General features: G+C 41.6%; 1 protein-coding gene and 1 pseudogene across 1 annotated transcript; one reads left to right on the plus strand and one right to left on the minus strand.

Moving 5' to 3' along the window:
- The first annotated feature begins 2,099 nt into the window (after positions 1-2,099).
- On the plus strand, positions 2,100-3,181 carry LOC131829266 (zinc finger CCHC domain-containing protein 10-like). The gene has a single exon (XM_059170857.1). It carries the CDS (start codon positions 2,200-2,202, stop codon positions 2,671-2,673), a length of 474 nt encoding a protein of 157 aa, XP_059026840.1. The 5' UTR covers positions 2,100-2,199; the 3' UTR covers positions 2,674-3,181.
- Positions 3,182-5,887: 2,706 nt separating this feature from the next.
- Positions 5,888-7,995, minus strand: LOC131830170 (LIM domain and actin-binding protein 1-like; annotated as a pseudogene).
- Between the last annotated feature and the right edge of the window lie 13,618 nt (positions 7,996-21,613).

A 21,613-nucleotide genomic window follows, 5' to 3' on the forward strand; every position in this document is an offset into this window, starting at 1 on the left:
CTATAATATAGTTGGATCATTATACTGATCCTTTATGAAACTTTACTTGAGAAGAAATGATAGGACCAATGAGTTTCCTTTATAGATAAAATGAAAAAAAAATTTAAATAAAATAATTAAAGTATTTGTAATAATAACTTTTGGTAATAATCCCTAAGTGAATCTACAGATTCCGTGTAATTCCTATCAAAATTCCAACTGATTATTTTGCAAAATGAACAGTGTTCTTAAAGTTCATAAAGAAATGCTGGAGACCCCAAATGGCCAAACAGTCTTAAACAAGAAAAGTTGGAGGACTCCCATTTCAGATTTCAAAACCTACTACAAGGCTAATGTAAAATGGCACATGAACAGTGTGTTATCTGCATAAGGATAGATATATAGATCAATGAAACAGAATTGAGAGTCCAGAAGTAAATCCATACCAAACATCTATGAACAACTGCTCATTTTAGCAAGGTTCCAAGCTCATTTATTTATTTATTTATTTATTTTTTAGATTTTATTTATTTATTTGACAGAGATCACAAGTAGGCAGAGAGTCAGGCAGAGAGAGAGAGGAGGAAGCAGGCTCCCTGCTGAGCAGAGAGCCCGATGCGGGGCTCGATCCCAGAACCCTGAGATCATAACCTGAGCCGAAAGCAGAGGCTTAACCCACTGAGCCACCCAGGTGCCCCCCAAGCTCATTTAATAAGGAAAGAAGAATCTTCCAACAGATGGTGTTGAGACAACTGAATATTGGCAAAGACCCCCACCTTGACCTAACTCCGGTCAGGCTCCTCTAATCCCTCTAGGCTTTGACTTTCTATGTTTACTCTTGGGCCTGCATCACCCAGATTAGCAAGAATCTTTTCAATCAGTTTAAAAAGAACCCCCACACTCAATATATATTCAAATTCCCCTTCCTCACCACCCCCCAGGTTGTGTCTGATCCTGCTGACCTGACTTCACCAAGAATCCTGTCAAGTCACTTTAGCCAGAGTACCCCTTACCCTGATGTTTCCTTTAGTTATTTTTCCACCCACTGACATCCCCTCTAACCCTGCTCCTTGGCTATCAATCCCCACTTTTCCTTATTATATTTGTAGTTGAACCTAATCTCTCTTCCTATTATAAAATCCCACTGCAATTGTCTGTTGAAAAGTTTTTATCATCTTTAACAAGTGTTAGAGTAATTTTTTAAAAAGATTTTATTTATTTATTTGACAGAGAGAGATCACAAGTAGGTAGAGAGGCAGGCAGGGGGTGGGGGGGAGCAGGCTCTCTACTGAGCAGAGAGCCTGATGTGGGGCTTGATCCCAGGACCCTGAGATCATGACCTGAGCTGAAGGCAGAGGCTTAACCCGTTGAGCCACCCAGGTGCCCCTAGAGTAAATTTTTTTTTTTTTAAGTAGGCTCCACATCCAGCATGGAGCCCATTTAGGGCTTGAACTCATGACCCTGAGATCAAGATCTGAACTGAGATCAAAACTCAGATACCTAACTGACTGAGCCACCCAAGCACCCCTAGAATAATTTTTTTATATAATATTCATATGCAGAAGCATGAATTTGGAACCCTGCATGACACCATGTACAGAAATTAATTCAAAATGTATTAAGGATATAAATGTAAGAGTTAAAGCTATAATATTCTTAGAAGAAAGCATAGGTGTAGAACTTCATTACCTTGGATTAAGGAACAGTTTCTTAGATATGAAGCTGAAAGCACAAGAACAAAAGAAAAAGCTAATGAAATGGACTTCATCCAAATTTTAAAACTTTTTAAAAAGATTTATTTATCTGTTTCAGAGAGAGAGCATATGCGTGGTGGGAGGAGCAGCCAGAGGGGAAGAGAGAGAAGCCTCAAACAGATTCCCCACTGGGTGCATAGCCTGACATAGGGCTCCATCCCAGGACCCTGAGATCATGACCTCATGATGATCATGAGTCAAAATCAAGAGTCAGGCGCTCAACCAGCTGAGGTACCCAGGTGCCCCCAAATTTTAAAACTTCACTACCAAGTAAGTGAAAAGACAACTCATAGAAAGGGAAAAAATATTTATAAATCCTATATCTGGTAAGGGCCTAGTACCTAGAACATATAAAGAACTCTTAAAACTCAACAAGGAAAGGGAAATAACCCAATTTAAAAATGGGTAAAAGATTGGGGCCCCTGGTTTCCCAAAACCCAGCGCGGCAGTCTTCAGCCGCGCTAAGATGGCGACTCCCATGCATCGGCTCATAGCTCGGAGACAAGCTGAGGCAAATAAACAACATGTAAGATGTCAGAAATGCTTGGAATTTGGACATTGGACTTATGAATGTACAGGAAAAAGAAAATACCTACATAGGCCATCAAGAACAGCAGAACTAAAGAAAGCTTTAAAAGAAAAAGAAAACAGATTATTATTATTACAACAAAGGTCTAAGAGTGTAACCAGTTCCAGTAGCAACAGCAGTGACAGTTCAGCCAGTGATTCTTCATCGGAGAGTGAAGAAACGTCTACCTCATCCTCCTCGGAGGACAGTGACACGGATGAAAGCTCCTCCAGTTCATCATCTTCATCCTCCTCCACAAGCTCTTCCTCATCCTCCGATTCAGACTCACATTCCAGCTCTTCCAGTAGCAGCAGCACCAGCACAGAGAGCAGCTCTGAGGATGAACCACCAAAGAAGAAGAAAAAGAAATAGAATTGCTCCATCCCTATTGGACTGCTGGTCTGCAAACATTAATGTGATTCTCGAAAGGGAATTTAGAATATGTTAAGGCCAAATAGATTAACCAATCAACATTTCTGGAGTTTAAAAGTTTCTAAGTGTTTTACATCATAAGAGCATAAAGAGTATTAATAATGGATTATACATATATATAAGACTTTTTTATTTTCAGGGTAAATCTTGTTTTTCTTTTTTATCTTTAATATATATCTGTAAAACATAATCAAAGCTGAATCCAGTACGTCTGTTTTTGGGATGAAACTTATCTTTTCTCCCTGTGAAATAAATGCCATACTTTGTTATATGTCAGTGCTATGTATCAGATGTGTTTTCAGGATAATGCATCAGAATATCTGGCAGTGAATTTCTAAAGCTTTTGGCTGTGTGTTATTATATAAGATTTAATACATTGTTACTATAAAATTAGGAGTGTTCCTCTTAATAACTGTGCCCTCTTTCTATGTTTATGTTCGGAAACTTATTCTGAGTTCTTGTCTTAAATGAAAAGCTCAAGGAACCTATTAATATATTTATACCTTTTGGATGGTACAAATGTCAAGTTATTGTGTTATATTATTCATTTCCTTCTGGTTCTTAGAGTTACTCTTTTTTTTTTTTCCCCCAAGTAGGCTCCACACCCAGCGTGGAGCCCAGTGCAGGACTTGAACTCACAGGCCTGAGTCAAGATCTGTGCTGAGATCAAGAGTTGGATGCTTAACTGAAAAAGGCACCCAGGTGTCCTGTAAAGTTACTCTTTTCTGAGAAAATCGATCCGGAGGAACCTAAAAAGGAACCAAAATTCCAAAACTACTTGGAGTCTAATCTTGGTGCCTTTTGATAAATGCTGTGTATCAGAAAAGAGTCATTTGAAAGCCTAACTTAAGGTAAAAGTGATATAAATATCTTTGTGTGTTATTATGCTATAAGGAAAGTTAGGAAGAGAGGTAATTTTAACAGAAAATTAGGGTGATGTTGGTTGCCTTTTATTAAGCTTTTCTAAGCTTTCATAAGGATTGCCTTTTATCATTTTTGCAATCGTGGTATTGATGGTTTGTTTACATGGCACCTGGTCATATCTGACACTCTACTACATAAATATGAATGACTTGGATTAATCTGGTGTGTTTACATACCATATACACAGTTGAAATGTAGCATGTAAGATTAAAAAGAAATACCGCACAGTGTTTCTTAAAAGTAAAATACTCTGCTGTGGTGAAATTACTTAGTTTTGCATGACATCATTCTGTGATGTCTTTTAAGCTTTTTGGAAAGAGGTATCATTTGTAGAAAAATCCTGATTTGGGCTAAATATGGGTTTTTAAAAATATGAATGTTGTCCCTTTTTATATTTTTATGAGAAAGTAGTAGAAAATTGCTTTTGAAAATGGGCTTCTATTTAAATGTTGAAATATATGTAACAAATATTCTAAGTTTAAGGAGACTATAATTCCTTGTATGTTTTTTAGAACCATCTCCTTTCAATGATTGTAATAAATTCTCAAAACATAAAAAAAAAAAAAAAAAAAGATTGGGGCCCCTGCCCTGGCTCAGTTGGTGGAACATGTGACTCTTGATCTTACAGTTGTGAGTTTGAGTTCCACGTTGGGTATAGAAATTACTTAGAAATGAAATCTTTTTTTTTTTTTTTAAGATCTTATTTTATTTATTTGAGAGAGAGAGAAAGAGAAACAGAGCATGAGCAGGGGGAGAGGAAGAGGGAGAAGCAGACTCCCCACTAAGCAGGGAGCTTGACATGGGGCACGATCCCAGGACCCTGAGATCATGATTTGAGCCGAAGACAGGTGGTTAACTGACCGAGCCACCCAGATGCCCCTTAAAAATAAAATCTTTTAAAAAATGGCAAAAGATTTAAACAGACATTGGTCCAAATAAGAAGGATAAATGGCCAATACGCACATGAAACAAGGTTCAACATCATCAGCCATCAGGAAATACAAAATAAAACCACAATGGGGTACTGCTTTCCACCCACTCAGATGTCTATAGTTTTAAAAATGAATTAAAAAATAATAATTATAAGCGCTGGCACAGAGGCGAGAAAACTGGAGCCCTCACATACTACTGAGGAGTGGGATGTAAAAAGGTGTAGCTGCTGTGGAAAGTAACTTGGCAGTTCCTCAAACCGTTAAACAGTGAGTTACCATAGGACCCAGAAATTCCACTCCTAGCTACACACCCAAGAGAAATAAAAACATGTCTGCACAAAAACTTGTACGTGAGGGGCATCTGGGTGGCTCAGTTGGTTAAGCATCTGCCTTCGGCTCAGGTCATGATCCCGGGGATCGAGCTGCACATCAGGCTCCCTGCTCAATGGGGAGTCTGCTTCTCCCTCTCCCACTCCCCCTGCTTGTGTTCCCTCTCTTGCTGTGTGTGTCTCTCTGTCAGATAAATAAATAAAATCTTTAAAAAATAAAATACAGAGATGCCTGGGTGGCTCAGTTGGTTGAGCAGCTGCCTTCGGCTCGGGTCATGATCCCAGTATCCTGGGATCGAGTCCCACATCGGGCTCCTTGCTTGGCGGGGAGCCTGCTTCTCCCTCTGCCTCTGCTTGCCTCTCTGTCTGCCTATGCTCGCTCGCTCTCTCTCTCTCTATCCCTGACAAATAAATAAATAAAATCTTAAAAAAAAATAAAAAAAAATACAATATATTCAGTTATAATGTTTAGGTCCCAATACCCCTTCTCTATGTTTCCTAATTCCATAATTGAATTTTTAGTGTAACAGTGTGCTACTAATCATGTATTTCTGTATTGCCTTTTGGGAGTACAGTGGGGTGTTGACTGTATCAGCTGGCATGTTCCCCCTCAGGAGAAGACCTGAAAGCCCCTCATGCATATCAGCATTGCTAAAATAGAGGACTGAAGTCGTATTATCTCTAGCACTTAGGATTGGTTCAGTTAAATTGCGGTATGGCATTTTTTTTTTTTTGAAGGAAGAACTCTTCCAAAATTACTCCCATGTACATTACAGGTTATGCTCTTATCTGGGTGCGAGCGTCACTGTGAGAACAGGCAGGGGCTCCCTAACACGGACACAAACCGAATGCTGCATCCATTTGCAGTCTGTCATTCCCCGTCCCCGTCCTCGTCCTCGTCATAGCACTGGGTTCTCTTTATCTGTTCCTCCACAGACAGCTCTTGGACTGCTTCTTCCTGCCAGAATCCTAGGTCGTGGGATTTCTGATTCTGGGTAGTGACTTCTCTAGGGGAGGTATTGTCTGCAAAGCTGGACCAGTCTGTAGGCTTGGGTTCTTGTGGAGACTGCTGCTTGAGGTCTCAATCCTCTCCATCCAAGTCTGCACCATTCTCTGTAAGAGTCTCACTCCCCATCTCAAAACCACCATCTCCCTTCCTTCTCCCCCTGTCTCCCCTCTTCCAGATTCCTGGGTTTGCCAGGTTGTTTTTCCCACGCTACCATTCTTTTCGGAGGTATTGGCATTTCCCGCTTGTCTCCTTTCTGCAGTCCTTCCTCCTGTAGATCCCTCGCTCAGCTCTGACATGCTCCAGCCTTTCCTTATGCGTGGGGCCGGGATCTGGGGGCTCTTGACTGAAGTTGTTGAAATGGAGCTGCTACGGTGAACAGGTGACTTCTTTCTCTCAGCAGAGAAGACCGTCTTAGCTTCTTCAGATCCAGATCGAGGTCCTCGGGAGGGTTAGGCTTGCTGATTTCATCCTCAGGAGACCATCTAGGCTTGGAGACTTTGATCTCTTCCTCCAAGGTCCTTCCTGAACTACCAGGTTCTGGAGGTGGGGGGAGGGGGACGGCGATCAGGTGGTCCCCAGCTTCTTGGTTTCAGCAGGCTTGTCTTCTTTCTCTGGCTGCGATGAGGCCTTGGCTTCCACACTTGCTGTCAGCACACCCACCTTCACAATGCGGGCATCTTCCAGCCCTGGGCTCTGAGGGGTCTCCCCCGCATTTGGAAGCTGGGCTGGTCTCTCCAAAGTCCCTTCCTTTCAGTTTTGCTTGCCCACAGATCCTCGTGCGGTCTGTGCCCCAAGCCTTCATCATAGCTGCCTTTAGCCTTAAAGAGTTGGTCGAAGTGAGGCTCGCGGTAGAATCCCTCATGTAAAGACATGTATGTTTCTAGACTAAGTCCGCTGTTGCAGTAGGAGCAACAGAAGCCGCTGACGTGACCTCCCCACCAGTTGGCCCAGACACGCTCCATGGGGTAGACTGTCTTTTGACCTGGTGCACGAGTCTCTCCTGCAGGTCCCTGAAACTTCTTCACTGCTTCGGGAGGAGAACTCCCAGAGAGGCTGGAGGCTCTGGCATCAGGACTTCGTGGCTTGGGATGGACAGGCTGCTGGACCTCGCTCTTGACCGGGGGGGGGAATTACAGAGTCATCCTCAACAGCAGTGGAACAGACTGCCAGGCTCTTCTCAGTGGCAGACACCTTGTCTCCAACCTGATGGGCAAGGCAGACCTCAGGATCTGGGGGCACGTTCTGCTTTTGCTCTAATTAATGAGTTTTTTATTTCACCACCAGCAGCTTGCAAGTCATTTGTAGAGTTGGTGGAACTGCTCTGTTTGGACACAGCTGCCTGGCACTTGGCCATTTGATCCTTGATGGAGGTTTCTGACAAGGGTCATGAATCCAGATTTCACTGGCTCTCGGTTTCCTCTGCCTTGACCGGGGCCTGTCTCCACATCATCCAGAGAGTGGCTGTTTCTGGAGATCCTCCCTCCACCTGCCCTTTGGCCCTGGCCTGAAGAATCTGCTTCACTGGCATTGGCTCGCCCTCCTCAACCATCATCTGAAGCCTGTTCAGCAGATCATGGTATCTCCCCGTTTTGTTTGCAGCTTCCCCGTTTTCACTGATTTCAGGTTTTTCTACATGGTGCTTGAAGTCTCCTAGACAAATTTCCTTTTTTTTTTTTTTTTTTTTTTTACTTTCTTTCAAGTGGTTTTTTTTTTTTTTTGACAGACAGAGATCACAAGTAGGCAGAGAAGCAGGCAGAGAGAGAAGGAGGGGAAGCAGGCTCCCTGCTGAGCAGAGAGCCCGATGCAAGGCTCGATCCCAGGACCCTGGAATTATGACCCGAGCTGAAGGCAGAGGCTTTAACCCACTGAGCCACCCACGCGCCCCTCGAGTGGTCTTTAAGACGCTCACTGCCTTCAAGGCGGGGATGTGGACACTGAACATGGGCTTCAGGATATGGTCCGAGCCTGGGTCTGCAGTGAACTCATTCCTCGTGGTCAGCTTGGGCTTCAGAGGCAGAAGACACCTCTTCACCGGGAGGATGGCTGCCTCTGAGTCAGACCTCAGCATTCCTGTTCAGAGGGAGTCTGTGGGAAACTCTGTCCCCAGGACTGGGTTCTCCCACTTCTTCTTTACCACAGTCAGGATCCCCCTCCTGCAGGGCTGGGGGAGATGATCAGTGTTCTAAAGGAACAAGAAGTAAGGTGTCAGTTATAACTTGCCTGTTGAAACCTTCAAACATGTTGTTCTGTTTTTGTGTTTGTTTTTCTTTTTAAGATTTTATTTATTTGAGAGAGAGAGAGAGAGAGCAGGAGTGGGGGAATGGTTAGAAGGAGAGGGAGAGGCAGAATCCCCACTGTGCAGGGAACCCAACACAGGGCTCGATCCCAGGACCCCGAGATCATGACCTGAGCCAAAGGCAGACACTTAATGGACAGAGCTACCCAGGCACTTGTTGTTCTTTGTAAAATTAAAGTTCAAACTCTAAGCTGCTCCTGGTCCACTGACCTTTCAGACAGCTGTGAACAGTTTACAGCCCTGCCACATGGAAAAGGCATCTACCCGAGAGAGGAATTTTATCTTAATTTACAAAAAGAATAGTAAACCCGTTTATATTATATTTCTATAGAAAAAACTCTATTTTCAAAGACAAAAAAAAGTGAGAAGGATGTTTTACAATTTGGCAAGTCTCTTCGATGTCTGGTCTAATAAGAGATAGATTTTTCATATTTGCTTTTGCATTCAGTCTGTTGCAATGTGTTGTTTGGTTAAAGATAACAAAGACGGGGGCACCTGGGTGGCTCAGTGGGTTAAGCCGCTGCCTTCGGCTCAGGTCATGATCTCGGGGTCCTGTGATCGAGTCCCACATCAGGCTCTCTGCTCAGCAGGGGGCCTGCTTCCCTTCCTCTCTCTCTGCCTACTTCTCTGTCTACTTGTGATCTCTGTCTGTTAAATAAATAAATAAAATCTTTAAAAAAAAAAAAAAAAAAAAGATAACAAAGACGATCTGTCCTTAAATGCAAATGTAGTTAGAAAACAGGGACATCGCCTGTAAGAATGTTTAAAATTTGAATACTTAAACTTTTAAGACTGACCATACCAAGTGTTACTCAGTGTTACTGAGAATGCAGAGCATTGAAGTTCTCATACTCCTGCTGGAGAGACTGTAAAGGGCTACAGCTACTGCAGAAAACAATTCTGTAGTTACTTGAAAGTTAAACAGAACCTACCCCATGACTCATCCATCCTACTTTTAATGTATTTACCAAAGAGAAATGAAAGCAAAGCCCATGTAGATACAAAGTCTTTTGCACAAATGTTCAGAGCGGCTTTATTTGTAATAGCTGAGAAATGGAAACAACCCAAGTATCCATCTACAAATGAATGGTTATGCAAATTGGGATACATCCCTGCAATGCAATTCCGCTCGGCAACAAAAAAGGAATGAACTATTGATACATGCAACAGTATTATGAGTCTCAAAATAATTATGCTGAGGGAATAAAACCAGTCCTAAAATGATTCCATTTTTTAAAAAGATTTATCTATTAATTTGAGAAAGAGCGAGAAAACAGGGTGGGGAGGTGGAGGAAGAGAGTCTCAGCAGATTCTGCACTGAGTGCAGAACCTGATGTGGTGCTCAAGTTCACGAGCCTGAGATTACAACCTGAACTAAAATCAAGAGTCAGGTGCTTAACTCACCAAGCCACCCAGGAGCCCCTGTATGTTTACATTTTTAAGAAGTTTTAGAAAATGCAAACTAATCTATGGGAAGTAGGTCCATGGTTGCTTGGGGATGGGAGTGTGTGGGGACATTGGAAGGAGCAGGATTACCAAGGGGGCATGAGGAAACTCAGGGTGATGGCTTTGTTCATCATCTTGATTGTGGTGATAATTTCTCAGGTGAATAACATGTCAAAAATTATCTAATAGTACACTTGAACATGTACTTGTATGTCCATATTACCTTAATAAAGCTGCTCAAAAAGAAATGGTATTTTATTTTATTTTTTTTTAAAGATTTTATTTATTTATTTGTTAGAGGGAGAGAGAGAGTGTGAGCACAGGCAGACAGAGTGGGAGGCAGAGGCAGAGGGAGAAGCAGGCTCCCCGCCGAGCAAGGAGCCAGATGTGGGACTCGATCCCAGGATGCTGAGACCATGACCTGAGCCGAAGGCAGCTGCTCAACCAACTGAGCCACCCAGGCGTCCCAGAAATGGTATTTTATTTTATTTTTTATTTTTTAAAAATATTTTATTTATTTACTTGACAGAGAGAAATCACAAGTAGACCGAGAGGCAGGCAGAGAGAGAGAGAGGGAAGCAGGCTCCCCGCCGAGCAGAGAGCCCGACGCGGGACCGGATCTCAGGACCCCGAGACCATGACCCGAGCTGAAGGCAGCGGCCCAACCCACTGAGCCACCCAGACGCCCCCAGAAATGGTATTTTAAAAAAAGAAAAAATATATACACAACAGATCTTGTTTCGATCCGGTTTCAAATCATTTGTAAAAAGATATTGAAAGGGGCACCTCGGTGGTTCAGTCAGTTAAGTGTCCAGCTCTTGATTTCGGCTTAGGTCGTGATCTCAGGGTCGTGGGATTGAGCCTGGCATAAGGCTCCTTGCTGGTGTGGGGCCTGCTTGCGATTTTCTCTCTCTCCTTCTGCCCCTCCCCTGCCTTAAAAGGAGGCACTGGAGAACATTTGAATACTGACCGGATATTAGATTATGTTAAGGAAGTGTTACTATTTTTTCAGTGTGATAATGGGTTTGTTATGTTAAAAAGTGACTTATCTCTTATAGATACATACTGAAGTATTTATGGATGAAATTATGTGATGTCTGGGATTTACTGAGTTGGAGGAAATGACGCGTATGTATGAAACAAGGTTAGCCAAATATTACTAATACTGACTTTATTCACTCTGCTTAGGATTCTCTCTCTCCCTCTCTCTGTCCCTCACCTCCCACCTGAGTGCACAATTTCTGTCAAAAAAAAATGTATATATATATATTGCATTAAAATATATGTATATATATTACATTTATATATGCACATATATATTGCATTTAAATGCACAATTTATGTAAAAAATATGTATATATAAATTGCATTTATATGTGTATATATTGCATTTACATAGAGGTTTGTTATACCATTCTTTCTACTCCTGTGTATTTTGAGATTTCCCATAATACATTTTTGTTGTTTCTCTCTCTCTTTTTTAAGATTTTATTTATTTATTTGACAGAGAGCATAAGCGGGGGAGCAGCGGCAGAAGGAAGAGGAAGAGCCCCGCATCGGGCTCCCTACTTAGTAGATGCGGGGCTCAATCCCAGGACCCTGGGATCATGACCTGATCCAAAGGCAAACGCTAAACTGACTGAGCCCCCCCCGGCACCCCACTCTTGTTTGGTTTCTTAAGAAATGATTATTTTAGGGGCGCCTGGGTGGCTCAGTGGGTTAAGCCGCTGCCTTCGGCTCAGGTCATGGTCTCAGGGTCCTGGGATCGAGTCCCGCATCAGGCTTTCTGCTCGGCAGGGAGCCTGCTTCCTTCTCTCTCTCTCTGCCTGCCTCTCAATGTACTTGTAATTTCTCTCTGTCAAATAAATAAATAAAATCTTTAAAAAAAAAAAAAAAAGAAATGATTATTTTAGTCCTGCTGCAAAAGAGGGGAGTGGACTAAGTGGCTTCTAATCTTCTCATCTGAGAAAACATACCTTTTCTATTAAGTGATGATATAAACTATCTGCTTCTCACTAGAGGCAAAATATTAAAGTCTAAAAGACACATGGGGTTTTTGACCAATTAATCATAAATCTCTATGCTGATATACTGTTGGAATCCCTGCTTAAAAAATAAAAAGTGAGCCAGTGGCATAGAATAAAAATGCTATTTAAAAATGTCTTGCTTGGTGTGCCTTGGTGGCTCAGTGGGTTAAAGCCTCTGCCTTCGGCTCAGGTCATGATCCCAGGGTCGTGGGATTGAGCCCCACATCAGGCTCTCTGCTCAGCAGGGAGCCTGCTTCCCCCCCTTCTCTCTGCCTGCCTCTCTGCCTACTTGTGATCTCTCTCTGTTAAATAAATAAATATAAATAAATAAAATAAAATAAAATTTCTTTCTTCTCGGGACCCCTGGGTGGCTCAGTTGGTTAAGCAACTGCCTTTGGCTCAGGTCATGTACCTGCAGTTTGGGGATCGAGTCCCTCATGGAACTCCCTGCTCAGCAGGGAGTCTGTTTCTCCCTTTGATCCTCCCCCCTCTCACACTCTCTCTCCTTCACTCTCTCTCTCAAATAAATAAATAAAATCTTAAAAAAAAAAATTTCTTTCTTCTCAACTCACCCCAAAATCTCATGGAAATAACCTGTCACTGGAGAGAGAACATATTTCTTATCATTACTCTGAAACTCAAGTAAAGCAAATTACATTTTTATTCTGGCTAAAGGAAAGAAAAGGTGATCTGATCTTTTCTGACTTTTCTAAGTAAAAAAAATTGAGCCAACTGGAAATTCTCTCTAGGGAGCAAGCACTGGAAAAGTAATTATATCCAAGTATTATTTCAAAAAATTAAAAATGTGGCTCTTGCACATAAACACAGAGAACAAACCGGTGGTTGCCAGAGGGACGACTCAGTGAGGGGTTGGGCAAAATGGGCAAAGGGGAGTGAGAGGTACAGGCCTCCAGTTATGGCAAGAATAAATTACGCGGATGAAAGGTACAGCCTGAGGAATATAGTGAGTGGGACTCTACTAGGGTTGTGTGTTGACAGATGTAGCTACAGCATAGTGTAAGGTATAGACTTGTCCCATCACTATGTGGTACACCTGAAACTAACCTAACATTGTGTGTCAACTATACTTAAACAGTGTATATATTTATTTATGACATATTTATGACTCCTACAAATAGAGAAGGAATGCAGGGAAAATGGGTGCCTGGGTGGCTCCTGGTGTTAAACTTCTGCCTTTGGCTCAGGCCGTGATCTCAGGGTCCTGGGATCAAGCCTGTGTCGAGCTCCCTGCTCAGTGGGAAGGCTGCTTCTCCGTCTTCCACTCCCCCTGCTTGTGTTTCCTCTCTCTCTCTCACTCTCTGCCTCTCAAATAAATAAATAAAACCTTTTTTAAAAAATTAATGTGTCCGAACACAAGGAAAAGGTTTTCGTCCCCTAATCAGTGAGGGAACAAACAGAACAGTAAGGCTAGTTCGAAGGGTATTTGAGGAATTGTATATTGAATAGGCCTTTTGATAAGAAAATTTAAATTAAGTAAGACTGTTCACCAAAAAGAAAAAATAAAAGAAGTAAGATTGTTCACCTCTTGGGGGGCGCCTGGGTGGCTCAGTGGGTAAAGCCTCTAGAGGCCTTCAGCTCGAGTCATGATCCCAGAGTCCTGGGATCAAGCCCCACATCGGGCTCTCTGCTCAGCGGGGAGCCTGCTTCCTCTTCTCTCTCTGCCTGCCTCTCTGCCTATTTGTGATCTCTCTCCCTCTGTCAAATAAATAATAAAATCTTAAAAAAAAAAAATGGGGACGCCTGGGTGGCTCAGTTGGTTAAGCAGCTGCCTTCGGCTCAGGTCATGATCCCAGCGTCCTGGGATCGAGTCCCACATCGGGCTCCTTGCTCGGCAGGGAGCCTGCTTCTCCCTCCACCTCTGCCTGCCATTCTATCTGCCTGTGCTCCCTCTCTCTCCCTCTCTCTCTCTGATAAATAAATAAAATCTTTAAAAAAAAAATCTTAAAAAAAAAAAAAAGATTGTTCACCTCTCACCTGAATGAATTGCCAGAGGATTATGCTCTGTGAAAAAAGGAAAAATCCCAAAAAGGTTATATAGTTATATATATAAGGTTACAGATATGATTCTTCTCTATAATTTTGAAATGGCAAAACAGAAATGGAGAACAGAATAGTCTTTGCTGGGGATTAAGAAGGAGGTGGGGGTCTTGAGAGAAGTGGGTGTGGCTACAAAATGGCTGCCTGAGGGATTTTTGAGGGGATGGAAATGCTGTGACTTGACTCTATCAGGCAATATCCTGGCTGTGATACTGTACTGTAGTCCTACAAGGTGTTACCACTGCAGAAACTGGGTAGAGATCACACATCATCTCTCTGCAGTACTTCTTACAACTGAATGTAAATCTACATACAATAATCTCAAATTTTGCAATTTAATTTTTTTAAAAGTTTTATTTATTTGAGAAAGAGAGCATGCAAGAGGGAGAAAAAAAATCTCTAGCAGACTCCCTACTGAATGGGAACCCCAAAGACATGGGGCTTGATCCCACGTCCCTGAGATCATGACCTGAGTTGAAATCAGGAGTCAGATGCTCAACCAACTGAGCCACCCAGGCGCCCCTAAAGTTCAATTTTTTAAAAAGGGATCGCTCTATTAGATACAAAACTGGTTAATATCCTGTGACAATAAAACCATAAACCTTTTTTGCCCCATACCTTTCGAGTTATATTTCTACCAGACATTAAATTTTACCTTTACTAGAGAAAAATCTACAAATTAACATGCAAATTCATAGAATCTTATGCTTTTAATCAATAGTGAAAAGTGAAACGAACAAAAATCGTGAATAGTGAAACAAAGGGACTTCTAGAATCAGCAAACTGTCAGCAGGCCAGATTTGGGTGTAGCCCCTGAGTTAAGAGTGGCTTTTACATTTTTCAAGGATTGTGAAAAAACAAAACCCTGAATATTGACTTACCTGACTCATTTTTCAGAAAAAGTTTGCTGACCGCTGGGTTCTAGAGAATTAAGTCATACTTTGGTGGTCACGTTAAACAATGCTTTAATGGGATCCTCAAAAGATATGCTACCATCTCTTCGCCTTGTTTGTGTTTGGATAGTATTTTTAAACAATCAGAGCTAGGGGTGTGTGGGTGGCTCAATTGGTTAAGCCTCTGCCTTTGGCTCAGGTCATGATCCCAGGGTTCTGGGATTGAGCTCCACATCGGGCTCCCTGCTTAGCTGGTAACCTGCTTCTCCTTCTCTGCTCCTGCTGTCTCTCAAATAAATAAATAATAAAATCCCAGATAAATAAATAAAATCTTTAAATAAACAGTGAACCAGTTCGTGTGCCTTCCTCCCTAACCACTGAATCATCAGAACACTCTCATTCCATGTTCTTTAAAGCAATTCCTCATGTATCCTCTCATCTTAATATTGGTCTTCAGGCAGCTTCTCAAGGCAGAACTCAGTGTAGAATATGGTCCTGTTATATCAAAGCTTGCCAAAAATTAAAGGGTGACCCATATTTCTCTCTCTCTCTTCCTTTTCCTTTTTAATTGAAGTACTGTTAACATTCAATATTATATTAGTTTCAGGTGTACAACATAGTGATTTGACATTTATATACGTTATGAAATGCTCACTATGGTAAGTGTAGTCACCTTTGGTCACCAAACAATATTACAGTATTATGGACTATGTACCCTATGTTTTACTTCTTATCCCATGACTCACCTATTTTGTAACTGGGAGTTTGTACTTCCTAATCCCTTTTCTCGATTTTACCCATCCCTCTACCCACCTCTCCTCTGGTAACCATCAGTTTGTTTTTCATATTTACGAATTTCTCTTTTATTTGCTTGCTTGTTCATTTGTTTTGTCTTATAGATTCCACACATAAGTGAAATTATAGGGTATTTGTCTTTCTCTAACTTATTTTATGTAACCTAATACCTTCTACATCCATCCATGTTGTTGAGAATGATAAGATTTCATTCTTTTTTATGACCGAGTAGTAATATATTTATTATCATATATATTGTATGTGTGCCCACATTATAAATATATTAGATATATGTATACACACACACACACATATACCCTACATATTTTTTAATTGAGTCTATATTTAAAAAAAAATTAAAGGATTTTTTAAGGATTTATTTATTGGGGCACCTGGATGGCTCAGTGGGTTAAGCTCTGTCTTCAGCTCAGGTCATGATCTCAGGGTCCTGGAATCAAGCCCCACATCAGGCTCTCTGCTCAGCAGGGAGCCTGCTTCTCCCTCTCCCTCTGCCTCTCTGCCTACTTGTGATCTTTCCTTCTCTGTCAAATAAATAAATGTTTAAAAAAATAAATATTTTATTTATTTATTTGAGAGAGAGAGTGTGCGTGTGCCAATGCAATTGGGGGAGGGGCAGATGGAGAGAGAGAGAAAGAATCCTCAAGCAGACTCCCACTGAGTAGGGAGCCTGAAGTGAGGCTAGATCCCAGGACCTAAGATCATGGCCTGGGCCAAAATCAATAGTCAGATTGTCAACCAACTGAGCCACCCAGCCGCCCCTAATTCTATATTTTTTAAATAAACTTTTTATTTTGAGTTAATTGTGAATTTACATGTTGCTGTGAAATAATATAGGGAGATGCATATTCCCTTTACCTGTTGTGCCTATAGAACAATATCAGGATCTTGAAATGGAGAGAGTCAAGATGCAGAACATTTCCATCACCACAGGATTCCCTGGTTTTCTTTCTTATCATAGTAAGCGTCCTCTTTAATTCCCATCACCTGTTTCACCCATTCCCCCCCATTCTTCTCCTCTTTGGTAACCATTAGTTTGTTCTCTGTAGTTAAGAGTCTGAACCTTGGGGGCACCTGGGTGGCTCAGTGGGTTAAGCCGCTGCCTTCAGCTCGGGTCGTGATCTCAGGGTCCTGGGATCGAGTCCCGTATTGGGCTCTCTGCTCAGCAAGGAGCCTGCTTCCCTCTGTCTCTGCCTGCCTCTCTGCCTACTTGTGATCTCTGTCTGTCAAATGAATAAATAAAATCTTTAACCAAAAATAAATAAAAAGTCTGAACCTTGGTTCATTCCACTGCTTTTTTTTTCCTTTGCTTGTTTTGTTTCATAAATTCCACAAATGAGTGAAATCGTATGAATACCACATCTTCCTTATCTGTTCGTCTATCAGTGGACAGGTAGGTTGCTTCCATACCTTGGCTATTGTAAATAATGCTGCCGTTAAGATGCTCAAAATCACTAATCATCAGGAAAATGAAAATCGAAACTATTGTGGGGTGACCCACCTTGATGATGTAGTATTTTTGTAGCCACAATTTTTCATAGTCATTATAATTTTTAAATATATCAACATTTATCCCAAGCTGTTAGCTAAATGCTTCTTGAGTTAAAGAAGAGCAGATGATTCTCAGATATTTGATGTAATATTATCATCATTAAAGTAATTAAACCCAGAGCCCATTAGACTGAGGTGGCTCTAACATCTTGATAGCAAATGGAAACCTAAGCCAGAGTTAAGTCCTGTAAATGCCTCAAGATTAAGAAATTGAAAACTAAGAACAACTAATCACAAATCCAAGTAGTTTTTCCCAAATAAAGCTACTCTAAGCTAAAGCCGATCAAATAATTTCCTTGCTTTGCTTTTGCATGCTCTATAAAAGCCTTTCCCCTTTCATGGGGCACCTCCCTTGGGTGGCTCAGTCAGTTGGGTGTCTGCTTTTGGCTCAGGTCATGATCATGGAGTCAAGGGATCTCTGCTCTCTGCTCAGTGGGAGTCTGCTTCTCCCTCTTCCTCTGCCCCTCCCCCTACTCATATTCTCTCTCTTTCACTCACTTGCTCATTATCACATAAATAAGTTCTTTTTTTTTTAAGATTTTATTTATTAATTTGACATAGAGAGAGAGCACAAGCAGGGGGAAAAGCAGAGAGAGAGGGAGAAGCAGGCTCCCTACAGAGCAAGGGAAGCCCAACACGGGACTTGATCCCAGGACTCTGGGACCATGACTCGAGCTGAAGGCAGTGGCCCAACCCACTGAGCCACCCAGGCACCACTCAAATAAATAAATCCTTTTTTTTTTTTTAAGATTTTATTTATTTATTTGACAGACAGAGATCACAAGTAGGCAGAGAGGCAGACAGAGAGAAGGGTAGGGGGGAAGTAGGCTCCCCACTGAGCAGAGAGCCCCATGCATGTAGGAGATGGGGAGCGTGGATCCCAGAACCCTGAGATCATGACCTGAAGGGAGGCAGAGGCTTAGGTCACTGAGCCACCCAGGTGCCCCTCAAATAAATAAATCCTTAAAAAAAAAAAAATAGAAAAGCTTTTCCCCTAGTAGAGTGCTCTTCTCCGTTCTTCGTTTGACACTGCCCAAATTGATATTGGCTCGTGTAAACTCTTCAAAATCTTCATGTACCTCAGTTCATCTTTTAACATAATTTATTGAAATATTCTCAATTTATAGGTTTTTTTCATGAATGTGAATAATAAGCTAAATCTCATTCCTGGTTAAAATGTTTTATGCCTCTAAGAATTATATATGTCTATATACATTATTTATTATATATGCCTATATATATGTATGCATTATATATTATAAATATATATATATATATATACCTATAAGAATTATAAAAACTTTGGGGTACTTGAGTGGCTCAGCCAGTAAGTGTCTGCCTTGATCTCAGGCAAGTGTCTGTCATGATCTCAGGGTCCTGGGATCGAACCCCCCATCGGGTTCCTTGCTCAGTGGGGAGCCTGCTTTCCTTCTCCCACTGCCTAGCTTGTGTACCTCTCCAGCTCTCTTGCTCTCTGTCAAATAAATAAGTAAAATCTCAAAAAACAAACAAATATTGAAATCATCTAAGCACTTTGGCAGTTTTGAAATACACTAACCAAAGAAAAGAAAAGTAGTAAATAAAATTTCTTATCAGTTCCAGAGTGCTTCTACTCAAACTTATAGATAAGAAACACTGAATTAGGGGCACCTGGGTGGCTCAGTGGGTTAAAGCCTCTGTGTTCAGCTCAGATCATGGTCTCAGGGTCCTGGGATGGAGCCCCGCACTGGGCTCTCTGCTCGGCGGGGAGCCTGCTTCCCTTCCTCTCTGCCTGTCTCTCTTTCTACTTGTGATCTCTGTCTGCCAAATAAATAAATAAGATCTTTTAAAAAAATTTAAAAAAAAAAAGAAACACTGAATTAAGTCAGCACACAGACAAAAAATTAAGTCAACACATATTCAGCATATGGACACTCCCTATAAGGCAGAAATTTAAATCTTTTATGACATACATCCTTTAGAAGACCTTCCCCATCTCCTACACTAGTTAAGAAACAAATATTTACTGAAGCCTCAGAGCTGCAGAGTCAAACCAAACATTGAAATACATAATAAAGAATAGATTTAAGAAAGAATAGATTTTTGCTTTGATTGTCAAAGAGCAGACAAATAGAAGTAGGATAAAGACAGAAAATATCTAGGGACGTCTGGGAGGCTCAGTCAGTTAAGTATCTGCCTTCGACTCAGGTCATGATCCCGGGGTCCTGCTCGGTGGGGAGCCTGCGGCTCCCTCTCCCTTTGCCCCTCTCCCTCTACACCTCTCCCTCTCTCATGTGTGATCACTCTCTCAAATAAATAAAATCTTTAAAAAATATTGAATTAGTAAATAGATAATAATAGGATAAAGAAAATAGATCATTAATAATAACTGCTCAGAATGTGACCCAGAATTAGGAGTTGTGCTGGAAGATTGTTGAAAGACAAAACTGAACAACAGCGCCTGGAATTCGTCTTTCCCAGCCTGCCCTCTGACCTCTTTCTCCAAGACCCAAAAGGCCTCTCCAGACGTGGGGCCCTTTATTACTTCCCCACTGTGGCTGTAACAAACTGGCTTACACCAACAGAAATTCTGGGGCGTCTGGCTGGCTCAGTCGGAAGAGCATGCCACTCTTGACCTCAGGGTTGTGAGTTCGAGTCCCATATTGGGCAATGCTTACTTTAAAACAAAGAAATGAACAGAAATGTATTCCCTCACGAGTCGGGAGGCTAGAAGTCAGAAATCCAGGCATTGGTAGGGCCATTCTCCCTGTGCAGGTGTTAGGGAAGAATCCTTCCTTGTTTCCTCCTAGCTTCTGGTGGCTGCCCACACCCTTGGCAGTCCTTGCCTTGTAGACACACTACTTCAACACCTGCCTCCAAGGTCATGTGGCCTTCTCCCCACTGTTTCTCTGCCTTCTGTATCTTTCTATCCAGAGATTTCTCTTCTTATAAGGACACTTATATGTTATTTAAATTTACATACTGGGCATATTATTATTTTAATATAGACCAATCAATAAATAATTTTCTGGTTTTAATTTCTAATATGGTAACACAAAAGTTCTTTGAGGTTCTCAGCCATTTTTAAGAGTATCAAGAGAGATGCCTGAGTGGCTCAGTCATTAAGCGTTTGTCTTCGGCTCAGGTCCTGATCTCAGGGTCCTGGGATGGAGCCCCAATTCAGGCTTCCTGCTCAGCAGGGAGTCTACTTCTCCCCTTCGCTCTGCCTCTCCCTCCCCAGCTCGTGTGCATTTTTTTCTCTGTCTCTCTCTCTCAAATAAATAAAATCTTTAAAAAAAAAAAAAAAAAGAGTGTCAAGAGATTCTGAGACCAAAAAGTTTTGAGAACCACTGGCTTAGATCAACCAAAATATAGTCCAATAATGGAGGGATGGTGGACACAGAAACAAAAAAAATAGACCTCTGCCCACATGGAGGAAAAGGGCAATGGTTCGTGGGTCGGCATCCAATGATGGCTGCTACCAGAGGAAGATGGTTTGAATCTGGAACATGACTAAAGAAGACAGAAAGTGTAAGGATGGGTCAAGGGAAACAAGAACAAGCAAGCTTTTTCCTTCCATTATGGCTATGGGAGGCAACTTTATAGATGACTGATCAACAGTGACCAGTCTGAAGCAGGGGATGGGGGAGGTCTGGCTCTAGTGTTAGTAGCATTAGCAGACTGGTTCACTAGTGAAAGGTATTGCAGTAATCTTGTGCCTTTATGTATGAAAATACTTTTACCTTTTCTCCCTGGATTACACATTTACATTTAAAAAAATCATAATTCTATGTAGTTGAGCAAAGCAATATGGGAGAAAAACTATTTAGAAGACAGTATTACTCCAAAATGAAAAAGCGAAGTAGCATGTTCATCACCCGTGTAGGGTCTGAGAATCCTAAACAAGATCCCCTTAAGGCTGCAGAGGCTAACAGAGACCCGCTAATCCTCTGTCCAAGGTGCTGCAGGTGACAAGGCCTCCCATAATGCTTTCAGAACTGAACACTCGGACAATAGTCTAACTGTGCTCGTCATTGCAGAACTGCCTATTGGTACTTTTGAGAAGATACCTTTTTGAAAAAAATCAAGAAGGTTGATTTTTCAGACCTTGTCCCACTGAAAATGTTATAGGAAGCTTTTTGTTTGTTTTATAGATCTCAGCATAACTCACTTTCTGGACACGTCCAGCACCACTATCTGCTCTAAATTGATTTTAATGCTTGCCAGGAACTATTAGCAGAAATGTTTGCTGTCATGATACTCAGTTTATTTGTTTCCAGACAGTTTAGATATCTAGTTTCCAGTGGTGCTGTGTGTGCATGTATATAAGTAGATGACAGTCAACTCAATTTTCTCCTTGGAACTTTGGATTGGGTTATTTTTTTTAAAGATTTTATTTATTTATTTGACAGCGAGAGAGAGCGAGAGCAGGAATGCGAGCAGTGGGAGTGGGAGAAGGAAAGCAGGCTTCCCGTTGAGCAGGAAGCCAGATGCGGGGCTCAATCCCAGGATGCTGGGATCAGGACCTGAGCTGAAGGTAGTCGCTTAACCAACTGGCCACCCTGGTGCCCTAATGTTTTATTTTTATTTTTTTTTAAAGATTTTATTTATTTATCAGAGAGA

The sequence above is a fragment of the Mustela lutreola genome, chromosome 4, assembly GCF_030435805.1.
Source record: "Mustela lutreola isolate mMusLut2 chromosome 4, mMusLut2.pri, whole genome shotgun sequence".
Taxonomy (NCBI): Eukaryota; Metazoa; Chordata; class Mammalia; order Carnivora; family Mustelidae; genus Mustela; species Mustela lutreola.

What these genes read in the sequence shown, in the direction of transcription:
- LOC131829266 (XM_059170857.1), top strand. Translation starts at nt 2,200, where the DNA reads ATGGCGACTCCCATGCATCGGCTCATAGCTCGGAGACAAGCTGAGGCA.